Below are 12,113 nucleotides of genomic sequence, written 5' to 3'. Positions count from 1 at the left end.
GATAATGGATAATTTCACATTAACCTTTTTACAAAAAGTTCAAGATAATACTCTTAAACATATGATAAACTATTTATAAAATCAAATAAATATAAATACTTTAAATGAGTCTTTACAGTGCAATAAAGGTTTACAGAAGTTTCATGATAAGAAATACTATTTTTTTTCTGCATATAAGGATAAAACTGTTTCAGCAATTGGCAATAAAATTCATGTAAATGTCTATTCATGTAAAAGATATTAAGTTTAATATTGTTTATGAATTAAGAGAAAGTTTTTTTTTTCTAAAAAACATATGGTAGTTTTATTTTTGTCCTTGTACTTATATTAAAGGTAAGTGTTTCGTTTATAATAATTATAACCATATTTAGTATAATATTTAAAACTTTAAATGTAAGTAATTATTAAAAAATTGAAAAATTGTATAAGTTTTTATTAAACTATTAATTTTTATTTAAGTTTTTATGTTAACAATTATTTAAAACATTATCAGTTGCATTAAATCATATTCCTACAAACTTTCATTTTGATGTTCAAATTAAAAACCCTGTAAAAACCAGTAAAAAAATTTTACTGCTCTGTGACAACTAGTTATTTCATTTCTACTACTAAACTGTGAAAAAAAATATTTTGAAATTTTGTTATTTTTTATACTTATAGTTTAAATCAAAGTACTTTTTGTATTCGTACAATTTGTGCTACTATAAAAATTTTTAAATTTTATTATTTTGAAATTCAATTTACTTTAATTTAATTAGTAATTTTTTCCAAAACTAGAAAACTTGCAATGGTTTTAAAAAAACTTAAGTAATTAAATTTTTTGACAAAAAAATAGTTTCAACTTAAAAAAATTAAATAATTACTCTAATTCAGTCTCTCACTCACTGAATAAAATCATTGTCCTTGATGACATTATATTGTCCTGGGTCGTCCTGAGTTTTTTAAATTTGGAAAAAAAAAAATCAGTACCGGAAAAAAAGTCAAGTTTTACAACAAAATTAGTAAAAATAACCTAACATTGTAATAAGGTCTAGTAGATAGATATAAAATATTATAAAAAAAATCTGATCTGAGTCTTTCTTAATTTAAAAAAATAAATATGTTAAAGTGGCTTAAATTTTAGATTTTTCAGGTCTTTTTTTAATGTCTGAAATTAAAGGTTCTTCGAGGTTTTTTAGTTTAAATTGTCAAGTTCTAGGTTTTTTAATGTTTCAAGTTTTCTTTTGGCAACACTTATTAATGAAACATTTAATATGATTTGTTTATGATATTAAACAGTTTATATACTTATAATTAAAAAATAAAAGGTTTTATGTTTAAAAAAAAACTTTTTATCATTTTAGAAAATATTCAATTATTATTTTTTTTTTATTCATAAAACTTTAATATTAAAAATATAATAAATCTTATACATTCAGTTTGCAGTTAACTTTGTATTTTTAGTTTGCATTTAATACAAGAAACTAATGAATTAAAAATTTTGATTATTGAAAATCTGTTTTAAGTTTTCAAAGTTGTGAAAGAATTTGTTTGCTGAAATAAGGTTTTTATCAAATAAGCATTAGTTGCAACTTACTCCAGGTTTTATTCGAAAATTTAAAGTTCAAGTTGTTTCCATATTATTTTTCCGTAAATTAGTTTGTTCCTGCTTAACTTGTTATGTATTATATTCAGGGTATTTTAAAATAACTTTTTTAAAGTTTTCATAATATATTTTTTCCATTGTTCCAGTGCTAAATTTATAAACTTTTCAATACAATCTAAACTTACAATGCATATTTATCAAAATATTATACTTCAATCTTAAACTATTTTTTTAACTAAGAGGCTTAGCTTTAGTTTACCTTTGCTTATATTCACAAAAATGTTACTCAAAAAAAAAAGGTTTTACAAAAACTTATCTACTTGTCACTTAGCTTACGAACAACTGAAACAAGAAGAAGAACAAAAAAAAATTTAATGATGAAATAGAAGCATTAGTGATATAATGAGCTGTGAAGTCAAAATTTTAATAAACATATATAAAAATTCACCTTGATTTTAATTATATAGAATAAACTAAGGAGAAAATACAGCTGGCTTATATTAAAACAGTTTAAAAGAAATAAACGTTTCAAACTTATATAAAAGATCCCAAAATAATTGAAACTAAATTTTAGTTTTACTTAATAAAAGTTTTTTTTTATACAGTTTTCCTAATAACTAAGTAAAGTTTTGACTAAATTTGTTTAAAAAATTTAAAAGTTGTAAACATTACAAAAACTTTAAGAAAAGTTTGTAAATATAATTCAGATAACTGTAGCACCACTACTTAAACTTTAAAGGTTTATAAATCCAAATTCACTTGATAACATTTTTTAAAACAAAATTTTTACTGTTTTAAATGGTTTTCTTATTGTATATGTTTTAACCACTAGATTGTTACACTTTTAACTCACAGAGTTTTTTAACTTTAACAAAGTACTACTTGTTAGTTTTACTTTGGACCTAACTTACTTTCAAAGGTAATTTGTTAAGATGATTGGATTTAAAAGCTGTAGAAAACTTAGGTTTTTGATAAATCTATATATTTCTTTTATAAGATTAAGGTATAATTTTAAAGTAATTAAAAGTGTTAAATAGTATTTATAAGTAGAAACTAATACTCAGAAATGCAAAATTAAGTATATATGAACACTAAATGCCAAGATAGCAGGAACTTTTTAAATTAAAAATAAAACAAAAGCGCATATTTTATAATAAAGTTATAAGTTGCTCCAGATTATCTGAAACGTGCCAGGCAAGGTGCACTAAACCGTGGTCGCCAAGATATACAGAATTTGATTAGCTTTACGACCACTGCACTATACTGATAACTGCAAAAAATAAAATCGGTGCGTTTAATGATCTAATCTTAAAAAGTTCCGCTAGTGATGGGACTACGTAAAGACTTTTATTAGTGAATATCTTCTAAAAGTCATAACTCAGTTTGTATTTACATGCAAACCATTAACAACGGATGCTAAATTTTTTAACTTTTTCTTTAACTGTTTTACCTTAATTTTACAACGATATTTTTGTTAAATGGCTTTGACTTACATACTTATCAATTGAACACTTCTCAGCAATAACAAAAAATTCCCAGTTTAGTATCCTTCAAATACTTTATTAAAAATTAAATACATACTTAATCTAACTCTTTGTATTATTTTAGTAATGTCAAAATTTCATGCACCCCTGAATGAGTTTCGTGTACGCTAAAACTTCGTGTACCCAAAAAACGTTTCGTGTACAACTTGACGACCGCTGTTTATTCACCTTGTCTGGCACGTTTCAGCAAATCTGCAGCAACTTATAACTTTTAATTAAAATACGCGCTTTTTTTTTAATTTTAATTTAAAAAGATCCTGCTATCTTGGCATTTGAGGTCGATTTATACTTAACTTATTAATTTCTTTAAAATTTTACCTTAATCTCGTTACAGAATCATATAAATTTATCAAAAACCTAAGCATTGTAAAAAAAAAGTCTGCAAAAATTTACAGCTTTTAAATCCTATCTACTTAACAAATTGCCTTGGAAAGTAAGTTTGTTAAGTTTAAATAGTGGTGCTACAGTTATCTGAATTACATTTTCCAACTATCCTTAAAGGTTTTGTAATGTTTACAACATTTAAATTCTTTAAACAAATTTAGTCAAAAATTTACTTAGTTGTTAAGAAAACTGTATGAGATAAGTTTTGAATAAGTGAAACTAAAATTTAGTTCAAACTACTTTAGTATCATTAAAATTACTTCTAAACGTTTTTTTCCACTTTATTTTTTTTAATATAAGCTGCCTGTAATTTTTCTTTATTTTATGCTATATAACCAAAGGTAATGTTTAATTTATGTTCATTAACATTCTGACTTCACAGCTGATCATATCACTAATGCTTCTATGTCATTATTAGTTTTGTCTTTGTTTTACTTGATGTTTCAGTAGATGTTGTGCTGAGTGTAAGGCAGATAAATTTTTGTAAATATTTTTTTTGAATTAGATTTTTGTGAACATATACAACTCTAGTAAACTAAAGCAAAGCTTCTTAGTTAAAAAATAATTTAATATTGAAGTTTGATGTTTTAATAGATGTGCATTTAGAATGTATTAGAAAGTATATAAACTTAGAACTAGATTAATGGAAAAAAAAATATTATGAAAGATTTAGAAAAGCAATAATGAAATACCTTGAATTTTATACTTTATGAATTAAACAAGAACATATTTATTCATAAAAATTAGTCTGGAAACAACTTAAATTTTAAGTTTTTGACTAAAACCTGGAAAAATTTGGAATTGATGCTTATTTGTTAAAAACCTTATTTCAGCAAACAGATTCTTTAACATTTCTAAAAATTTAAAACGGAATTAAATAATAAAAGTTTCAAATTCATTAATTTCTTGTATTAAATGTAAACTAAAAATACAATATTACTGCAACTTATCTTAATTTTATTTTAAGTAATCTTATTAAGTTTTTTTGATTAACAATTTTCAAATATTAAAGTTTTAAGAATTATAATAAAACAGTATTTAAAGAAAAATGAATGCATATTTTCTAAAATTATTAAATCATGTTCTTAAAACATAAAACCTTTTTTTTTTATATATAAGTATATAAATTGTTTAATATCATAAAAACATGATGTTAAAGGTTATATTAACAAGTGTTGCAAAAGAAAACTTGAAACTTGAAAAAATCAGGAACTTGACAATTTAAACTAAAATCCTTTAAAAACCTTGATTTTGAGAAATTTTGAAAAAAAAAACTAGAAAAATCTGGAATTTTCAACAATTTTAAGATGTACAGTAGCAAAATTTTAATTTGATTTAAAAAAATTTATTATGTATATATATATTTTTTTTATTATATTTAAAATAGCTATAGATAATCTTTTTAATTTTTTTATACTATTTTATACAGTTTAATACCTTAAATTTGATTTTAAATTAATAATAGACACAAATTTGTGTACTTTGAACAAAATGGAAAAAATTGCCAAAAACAATTAGCAACCCTGATTAATACCTTTCCCACGAATCTTTTAATTCAATATTATTAGTTTTGTAATTGTTGTTTTCTTGAATAGTAATTTAGTAATTTACCATTATTGCTGATGGCGTTTAATTTTAAAGGTTCTATATGAATATGGCATTACTATCGCAGATGTTCAGTATAAGTCAGGGCAAATTAAAAAAAGATCTCAGGATGACTCAGGATAATTCAGTATAAGTCAGGACATATTAAAATGAATAAATATCAGAGGTTGACTTCAAACAGGTTGCTTTTTTTATTAAAGTCTCAGGAGAGTTTAAAAAATTAAAAAAGAATCAGATCAGTTTTTTATAATATTTAATATGGTCTAGTAGGTCTTATTACAGTGTTGGGTTATTTTTATAAATTTTGTTAAAGAACTCGACTTTTACTTAGATAATGAAAATTTTATTTCATTTTTTTATAGATTTGAAAAAATCAGGACAACCGAGGACAGTAAAATGTCATCCAGGACAATACTTTGTTTCACTGAGTGAGAGACTGTATTATAGTGATAATTTAACTTTAGTTAAAGCTAACACTTTGTTTTGTACAAACTTGGTTAATTAAATGTTTTACAACCATTGCAAGTTTTCTAGTTTAAAAAAAAGTACTAGTTAAGTTAAAAGAATTGAATTTTAATTATATATAAATTTAACAATTATTATAGTATCACAAAGTATACAAAGATAGAGTACCATTGACTTTGAGTTAAACTATAAGTTTAAAAAATACTAAAATTTTCAGTTATTTTTTTTCAAACCTTCAGTAGTTAAACTGAAATGATTAGTTGTCACAGAGCTGTAAAATTTTAAGCCTAAAATTTGAACATCAAAGTGAAAGTTTGTAGGAATCTGATTTAATGCAACTGATAATGTTTCTTAAAAAAAAATGTTAACATAAAAAATTCAAATCAAATGTAAAAATGTAGTAAACATTAATATACTAATTAATTTTTTGAATAATTACCTATATCTAAAGTTTTAGATACTATACTAATTATAGTAATATTTATTATGAACGAAACATTTACCTTTAATATAGGTACAAGGACAAAATATAAAAATATCATTTTTTTTTTTAATTTTCTGAATTTAATATTTTTTAACATGAATTTAATTGCAAATTGCTGAAACATTTTTATCCTTATATGCAGAAAAACATATGTTTTAAAAATAAGTACTATTATCAAGAAACTTCTGTTGACCTTTATTGCACTGTAAAGACTCATTTGAAATATCAATATATTTAATTGATTTTATGAAATAATTTATCATAAGTGTTAAAGTATTATCTTAAAATGTTTGTAAAAAGATTAATGTGGAAATATCCATTATCTAAAACTACTCTTGTTCACATGACTCTTTTTGTTACCAACAAGCTATTAATATAATGTTTTATTTAGGGTTGCTACTCTTTGATAAAATAGGCAGTGTGGATCTTAAGCTTGAAATCAATATACTGTGTATATACATATCACTATTAATTAAACTTAAGTTTTACTAACTTAAGGTTGTAGCTAAGGTACATATTTTATGATTAAGTATTATTGAAGTAATTAAAAACAAGTTATATTTTATAAAATATTTTAAAACTAGCCTATTTTGGACTTAATTTTTTTAATTATTTAAAACTAACCTAATTTATCTTAAGTGATGTGAAAGTTTGACAACCCTGTTTATTTGTATATAGGCAAAAAGACATCACTACTTAGGTCATAAAATATCTATATTAAGTCTAGAAAAAAAACATCTTGTTTGAAATGTAGAACTTGAAAAGTAAATGCATTACAGTAAAAGTAAATCAAAACTACAAAACACTTACAGTTCCTTAAATAAATATTAAAAAAAAGACATAACAGGCACTATGCTTTAACAATTACTAAACAGTTCTGGACAAAACTTTAAAACGCATCTGTGGTATGCAACTCGATTACCAGAAGATTATTTTTTGCTTTATCTCGTAACAAGTATCTTTGACAAGATATTTTGAGTGTGTTTTTTTGTTAGTGAAACAATAATCTAGTTATAAGTCCTTAAAGAATTCCATAAAATTTTAACTAAACACAAAAAAAAAACACTTATGTGTAAAATCATTTTTCACAATACTTTATAAAATTTCAATACATCCTTATACCTTTAAGTTATATTTTGGCTTTAATTATTTATTTTTAATTATTTTTTAGAATACTATATAAATATGGAGGTATTTGTTGACGACCTTTCTAAAAAAAGTACTTTCAAACTTGCTGTTGAGCCGATTGATACAAATGCTACTTTAAAGGCTAAAATTCAAAAACAAGAAGGTTGTTTTGCTATTATATATTTTTAGCTAAAAAGTATATGTTTACAAATAGTAAATATATTCAAATTTGTAAAATGCTTAAACCTTAATATGAAGGTATATTTTTATTAACTATCAAAAGAATAAATCTCATAGCGAAAAAATGTAAGGTTTAACTGAGAAAAAAACACAGTATATATCGATTTATGTATGAATTAAAGTTAAATTTAAGCAAAAACAAGTATACTTAAGTAGATTTAATAAACAGAATATTATTTTAAAAGTGATTTGAAAAAGTTAAGATTTATCGAAATTATATAAATGATGAACTAATAGTTGATGAAAAAATTGATGAAAAAACGCGTTTCCAAATTGACTAAGAATCAAAAGTACATTTATGAGTTCTGATTAATAAAAAATAAAACCTTTTATATCAGCTTTTTCATAGTAAAACAAAGTTCAAAGTTGAAAATTTCATGAAGTATATTTTGCTATGATAAAAATTTAGTTTTAAAGAAAGTTGCCAAACAATCTGAAATCTCTAAGATATTTGGAATATAATATTTTAGTCAAATATAAATCTATATAATTATGAACTAGAGATATTTTGAAACTAATAATAATAAAAAACTGGTCATTTTTATTTAAAATTTTCGGTTTTTAATAAGGAATAACAAATTTATTATACAATGTTTTTTTTCAATGTTATTATTTTATTAAATAAAATTTCAAAGTAGTGGAACAGTAACTTCACAGTGTTAAAATACTTTTTAAGAAAGTTATTTACTTATCACTTACTTTTATAACGTAATCAATAAAGTCTTACGTGGGTACAAAATGAATGTATTGGTGATAGTTTAGCATAAATACTTACAGACCAGTTCACTATAACAGCCTAGAACTAATTAATTACGGTTAAACGATTTGAGCATATTACAGTAAACGAAAATTTCGTTTTATTAAAAACTTGAAAAAAAAAACAGGGATTCCTTACAAAATGCAACGCTTGATATTCAATGGTAAACATCTGGAAGATAGAAAGACATTGTCTGAATGCAAAATTTATCATGGGTAAACTTTGAAATTGGTGTACAGAAAAGCTATCAAATTTATAGAACGTTGTTATGGAACAAAAGAAGGAGACACAGAAGGTAGTAATCACTTGATTAAACATATTTTAAACTTTGTTAGTAATAAAAATTGAAAATTAAATTATTTCTACGTGACTTCAAGCTTTTTTAATATATTAAATCGAAGGTTAGTTAAATTTTTTAAATTATTTGTGATTTAGTATTTGTGATATGAAAAGAGAGATATAATCTTACTTTAACTAAAATTTAATTATCCATTCTTTATAATTTTATAGTGTAATTGTTTGTAAATATCAAAAGCTTGTTTAAATTTAAATTGTTTTTTTTTACAAAACAAGCATTTTAATTTAATTTGTAAACATACCATCAAAAAACTTTTTAATTTCTATCAATTAACATTTCAAGGTTATAAGCATAGGTTTCAATTAAAAGTAAAAAAATACAAAGTATATTTATTTATCTTTAAAACTAGTTTATTTATTTTTATTCTTTAAAGCGAGACGGTATGCAGTTGACGTATACTTACCACCCCAACCAATTTTTCTTTATTTATTCATAAAAAAACGTGTTTATTTTACTTATTTTTTATTTCTGTAGCGACAGAATATACATACGACTCCTTTGAATTGGATGTTGAACCTTCAGACACTGTTGCAGTTGTTAAAGCAAGAATTCAAGACAAAAAAGGTAAATAAAGATTTTTTTTATTTTTAGCTTTTAAAGATTATAAGTTAGATGAAATGCCTAGGATAAACTTGCATTCTTACAAAGTTAGCAACTATTTAAGCAATTTTTTAAAATCAAACTATAAAGTATTTTACTTTTTATTTTGTTTGTATTATGTTTTGGTAGAGTTGGTTAGGGATTTGTGTTTTTTCCAAAACTGCAGGTTTTTTAAACTATATGAACAAACAAGTCACAAACATGTTGTACAAATAAAATAACAAATTAAAGAAAAAAATTATTTTTAAAACACAAAGTTTTTTTAAAAAGTCAGCATTACGTTTACTAACCAATAAAAATTTAAGATTAAATTGAAAAAAAAAGTTGACCTAGCGTTTTGGGCTTGTAATATAAGATTTAATTCTAGCTTGAACCAGTTAGTTTAAGAGCACAAAGATAAAAGTTAAAAATATTGTGATTATGATAAGATGAGAAACCTGAATAAAAAAAACTAAATTGATTTTTGAAAATCTGTAAATATCAATTAGTATTTGTTAAATTATTTGACTTGACTGCTAAACACTTATTAAATTTTATATTCAACCATTTAATAATAACATGTAACCATTTTTTATTAAATATACTATAATAATAATAATAAATAATAATTTTATAATAGTAGAATAACTTATGTTATTTTACACAAATTAATCATTAAAATAGTGCTTTTTGACAATTAAAGATTTGTCATGAATTTAACTTATGACAAAAATCAAACTAAACAACAACTATAAATATTTTATGATATAATATTCATTACCCTTACCTTAATAACTGTGATACAGCTTGAAAACGGTTCAAAAGTGCACGAAGACAAACTTGCACGAAAATACTTTTTCATGAAGAAAATTTTGCAGATGGGGACAAAATTGCACGACAGTAAACAAAAAATTGTTTTTCTAAACACAGAAAAAAACTATAAGATAAATTAATATAAAAAACACAAAAAAAATTGATGACCGAAGGTAAGGGGTAGGTGTAAAGTGACAATTGTAATAAATAAAAATAAAAATTGATAAAAAAACAAAATATTGATAAGATTTATCAATAAAAAGATTAAACTATTGCAATATAGTTTCGTGCGAAACTGACCCTTTGTGCAAAAGTGACCTTTCGTGCAAAAATGCAACTTGGAGTTTTGACACCTACTAATAAAAACCAGTAATGATATTATTCATTAGATTGTTGTCATTCTAGATCGAGGTATCCCCAAGTTATCGATACCGCACCCCTGGGTGGGAAATTGACCTAGGACAATAAATAGTAAAGGGTTGAAAAAAAAGAGAGTTATTAATACTTTAGGCATTCATAAAATTTTTAAGCTTAAACTAAATAAAAGATTTAGGTGTTTTCTAATAGTGATTAAATGAGGCCATACCATTTTAGTTTCTCTAAAAAGGGGCATTTGAAAATTTAAATGGAAAACTCTGTTCTTGATGAAAAATACGAAATATTTGTTTAAAGTGTAAATTAGGATTAAAAGTAGTTTAAAGATTTTAAAATGTTTTTTAACTAAAAATATTCAACTCTTGTTTTTATTTTAACTGTTATTACTTTTAAAAGTTTTAATTTAGATTTTATAATCTGAACTATATTACAAACATGAAGTATAGTTTTAATTTTTAACTAAATTATGATCTTCAAATTAAACCTTTTATGTAAACAAAATTATAACACATTTCGAAAAAATACTTTCTTTAAATAATACTGTAAAAACGTGGTGTTCACAGTTTTCAAACTTTAAAATTAAAAAAAAAAAAAACAAACAAATAACCTAGTTTTTTTTTAGGATTTTCTTTCGAACAACAATGTTTGTTCTTCCAAGAAACACAGCTAGAAGACGACAAGGTATTTTTGGATTACGACATTAACGATTATTCGTTTGTTACGTTGTGGTACACTGAGCAGATACTTGTTAAATTGATAACGGGTAAATACGTCACGCTTGATTTGTTTTCTTTCGACACTGTTGAAACTGTGAAAGAGAGGATTGAATTAATGTATCGTGAGTTTTAACGTTGTTTTTTGGCTTTTTATGTCATGGTGTTAATATTTTTTCTAACTCAAAATTATTTCTACAATAATTAGCTGTATTCAATGTAATTTGTTAAAAAGAGGATTAATTTAGCAACTTAAACATTTTTTTTAGTGTCATATATCATTCTTATTAATTTGTTGTAAGTTATTAAATGAGAAACATTAAGTGTTGTTCGTTATAGAAATGTATTTAATATACTTATTCAGTTTTAAATTTAACAATCAGAAAATATAGTTTTTTCAAAATTGAACTCTAATATACATTATTCGCTCTCACCAAATGCTACATAAAAACATATGCCTTCTCATAAAAGTAATAAACTAGGACTTAGATAACCAATATAATGTTTATAAATCTTAAATGATCAAAAAAAAATAAGTTTTTAAAAAATTAACAAAAAATTAACAATTCTATTTACAAAGAGCTGCACTATGGAGAAGAAAATGCACAATTGTATCAAAATACTTGTAGAGCTTAAAATAAAGATTAATGTTTTGTTTTAGGTATCCCAACACGTCAACAACGTTTGATAAATGGTGGAAGACAACTTGAAGACGGAAAAACTTTGATGGATTACAACATTGAAAGGGCATCAACCATACAATTGGTGTTGAGACTTCGTGGCGGAGTGCGAGCTTAATACCAAGTGTTTTGCTTTCAAGATAAAACGATAAGATAATCTAGGCATGTTGTGTTTTTTAGCAATTCTGAAAGCAATAAATTATGTAATAGTTTACCTTGTTTGATTTGTACCTTGCAATACGTGAAAACTATTGTAAAATTAGTAGTAGGTATTTAAGAGTTGCGAGTTTCATTTCAGGTAACTCTAAGTTTTGTTGCAGAAATTATTATTTTATTTAAATGTACTTGAGCGTTTGAATAGGTTTAATTTGTATGGTAAATTGGAAAAGAAACGTCGTGTCCA

At 23.5% G+C, this 12,113-nt stretch overlaps 1 protein-coding gene across 1 annotated transcript; it reads left to right on the top strand.

Moving 5' to 3' along the window:
- Nucleotides 1–7,252: 7,252 nt before the first annotated feature.
- Nucleotides 7,253–11,828, top strand: LOC145832631 (polyubiquitin-like). Its single transcript, XM_082939931.1, has 4 exons — nucleotides 7,253–7,358; nucleotides 9,025–9,114; nucleotides 10,940–11,155; nucleotides 11,692–11,828. Exons 1-4 carry the CDS (start codon nucleotides 7,253–7,255, stop codon nucleotides 11,826–11,828), a joined length of 549 nt encoding a protein of 182 aa, XP_082796057.1.
- Nucleotides 11,829–12,113: the final 285 nt, after the last annotated feature.

This window comes from Thalia democratica, chromosome 3 (genome assembly GCF_965202585.1).
Source record: "Thalia democratica chromosome 3, ktThaDemo2.hap1.1, whole genome shotgun sequence".
NCBI lineage: Eukaryota > Metazoa > Chordata > Thaliacea > Salpida > Salpidae > Thalia > Thalia democratica.
The sequence above is the reverse complement of the archived record's forward strand: the minus strand, read 5'-3'. Positions and strand labels throughout refer to the sequence as shown.

Coding starts and splice junctions, on each gene's coding strand:
- LOC145832631 (XM_082939931.1), top strand. CDS start 7,253: ATGGAGGTATTTGTTGACGACCTTTCTAAAAAAAGTACTTTCAAACTT. Junction 7,359..9,024: donor TAAAATTCAAAAACAAGAAG/GTTGTTTTGCTA, acceptor TTATTTCTGTAG/CGACAGAATATACATACGAC. Junction 11,156..11,691: donor GAGGATTGAATTAATGTATC/GTGAGTTTTAAC, acceptor GTTTTGTTTTAG/GTATCCCAACACGTCAACAA.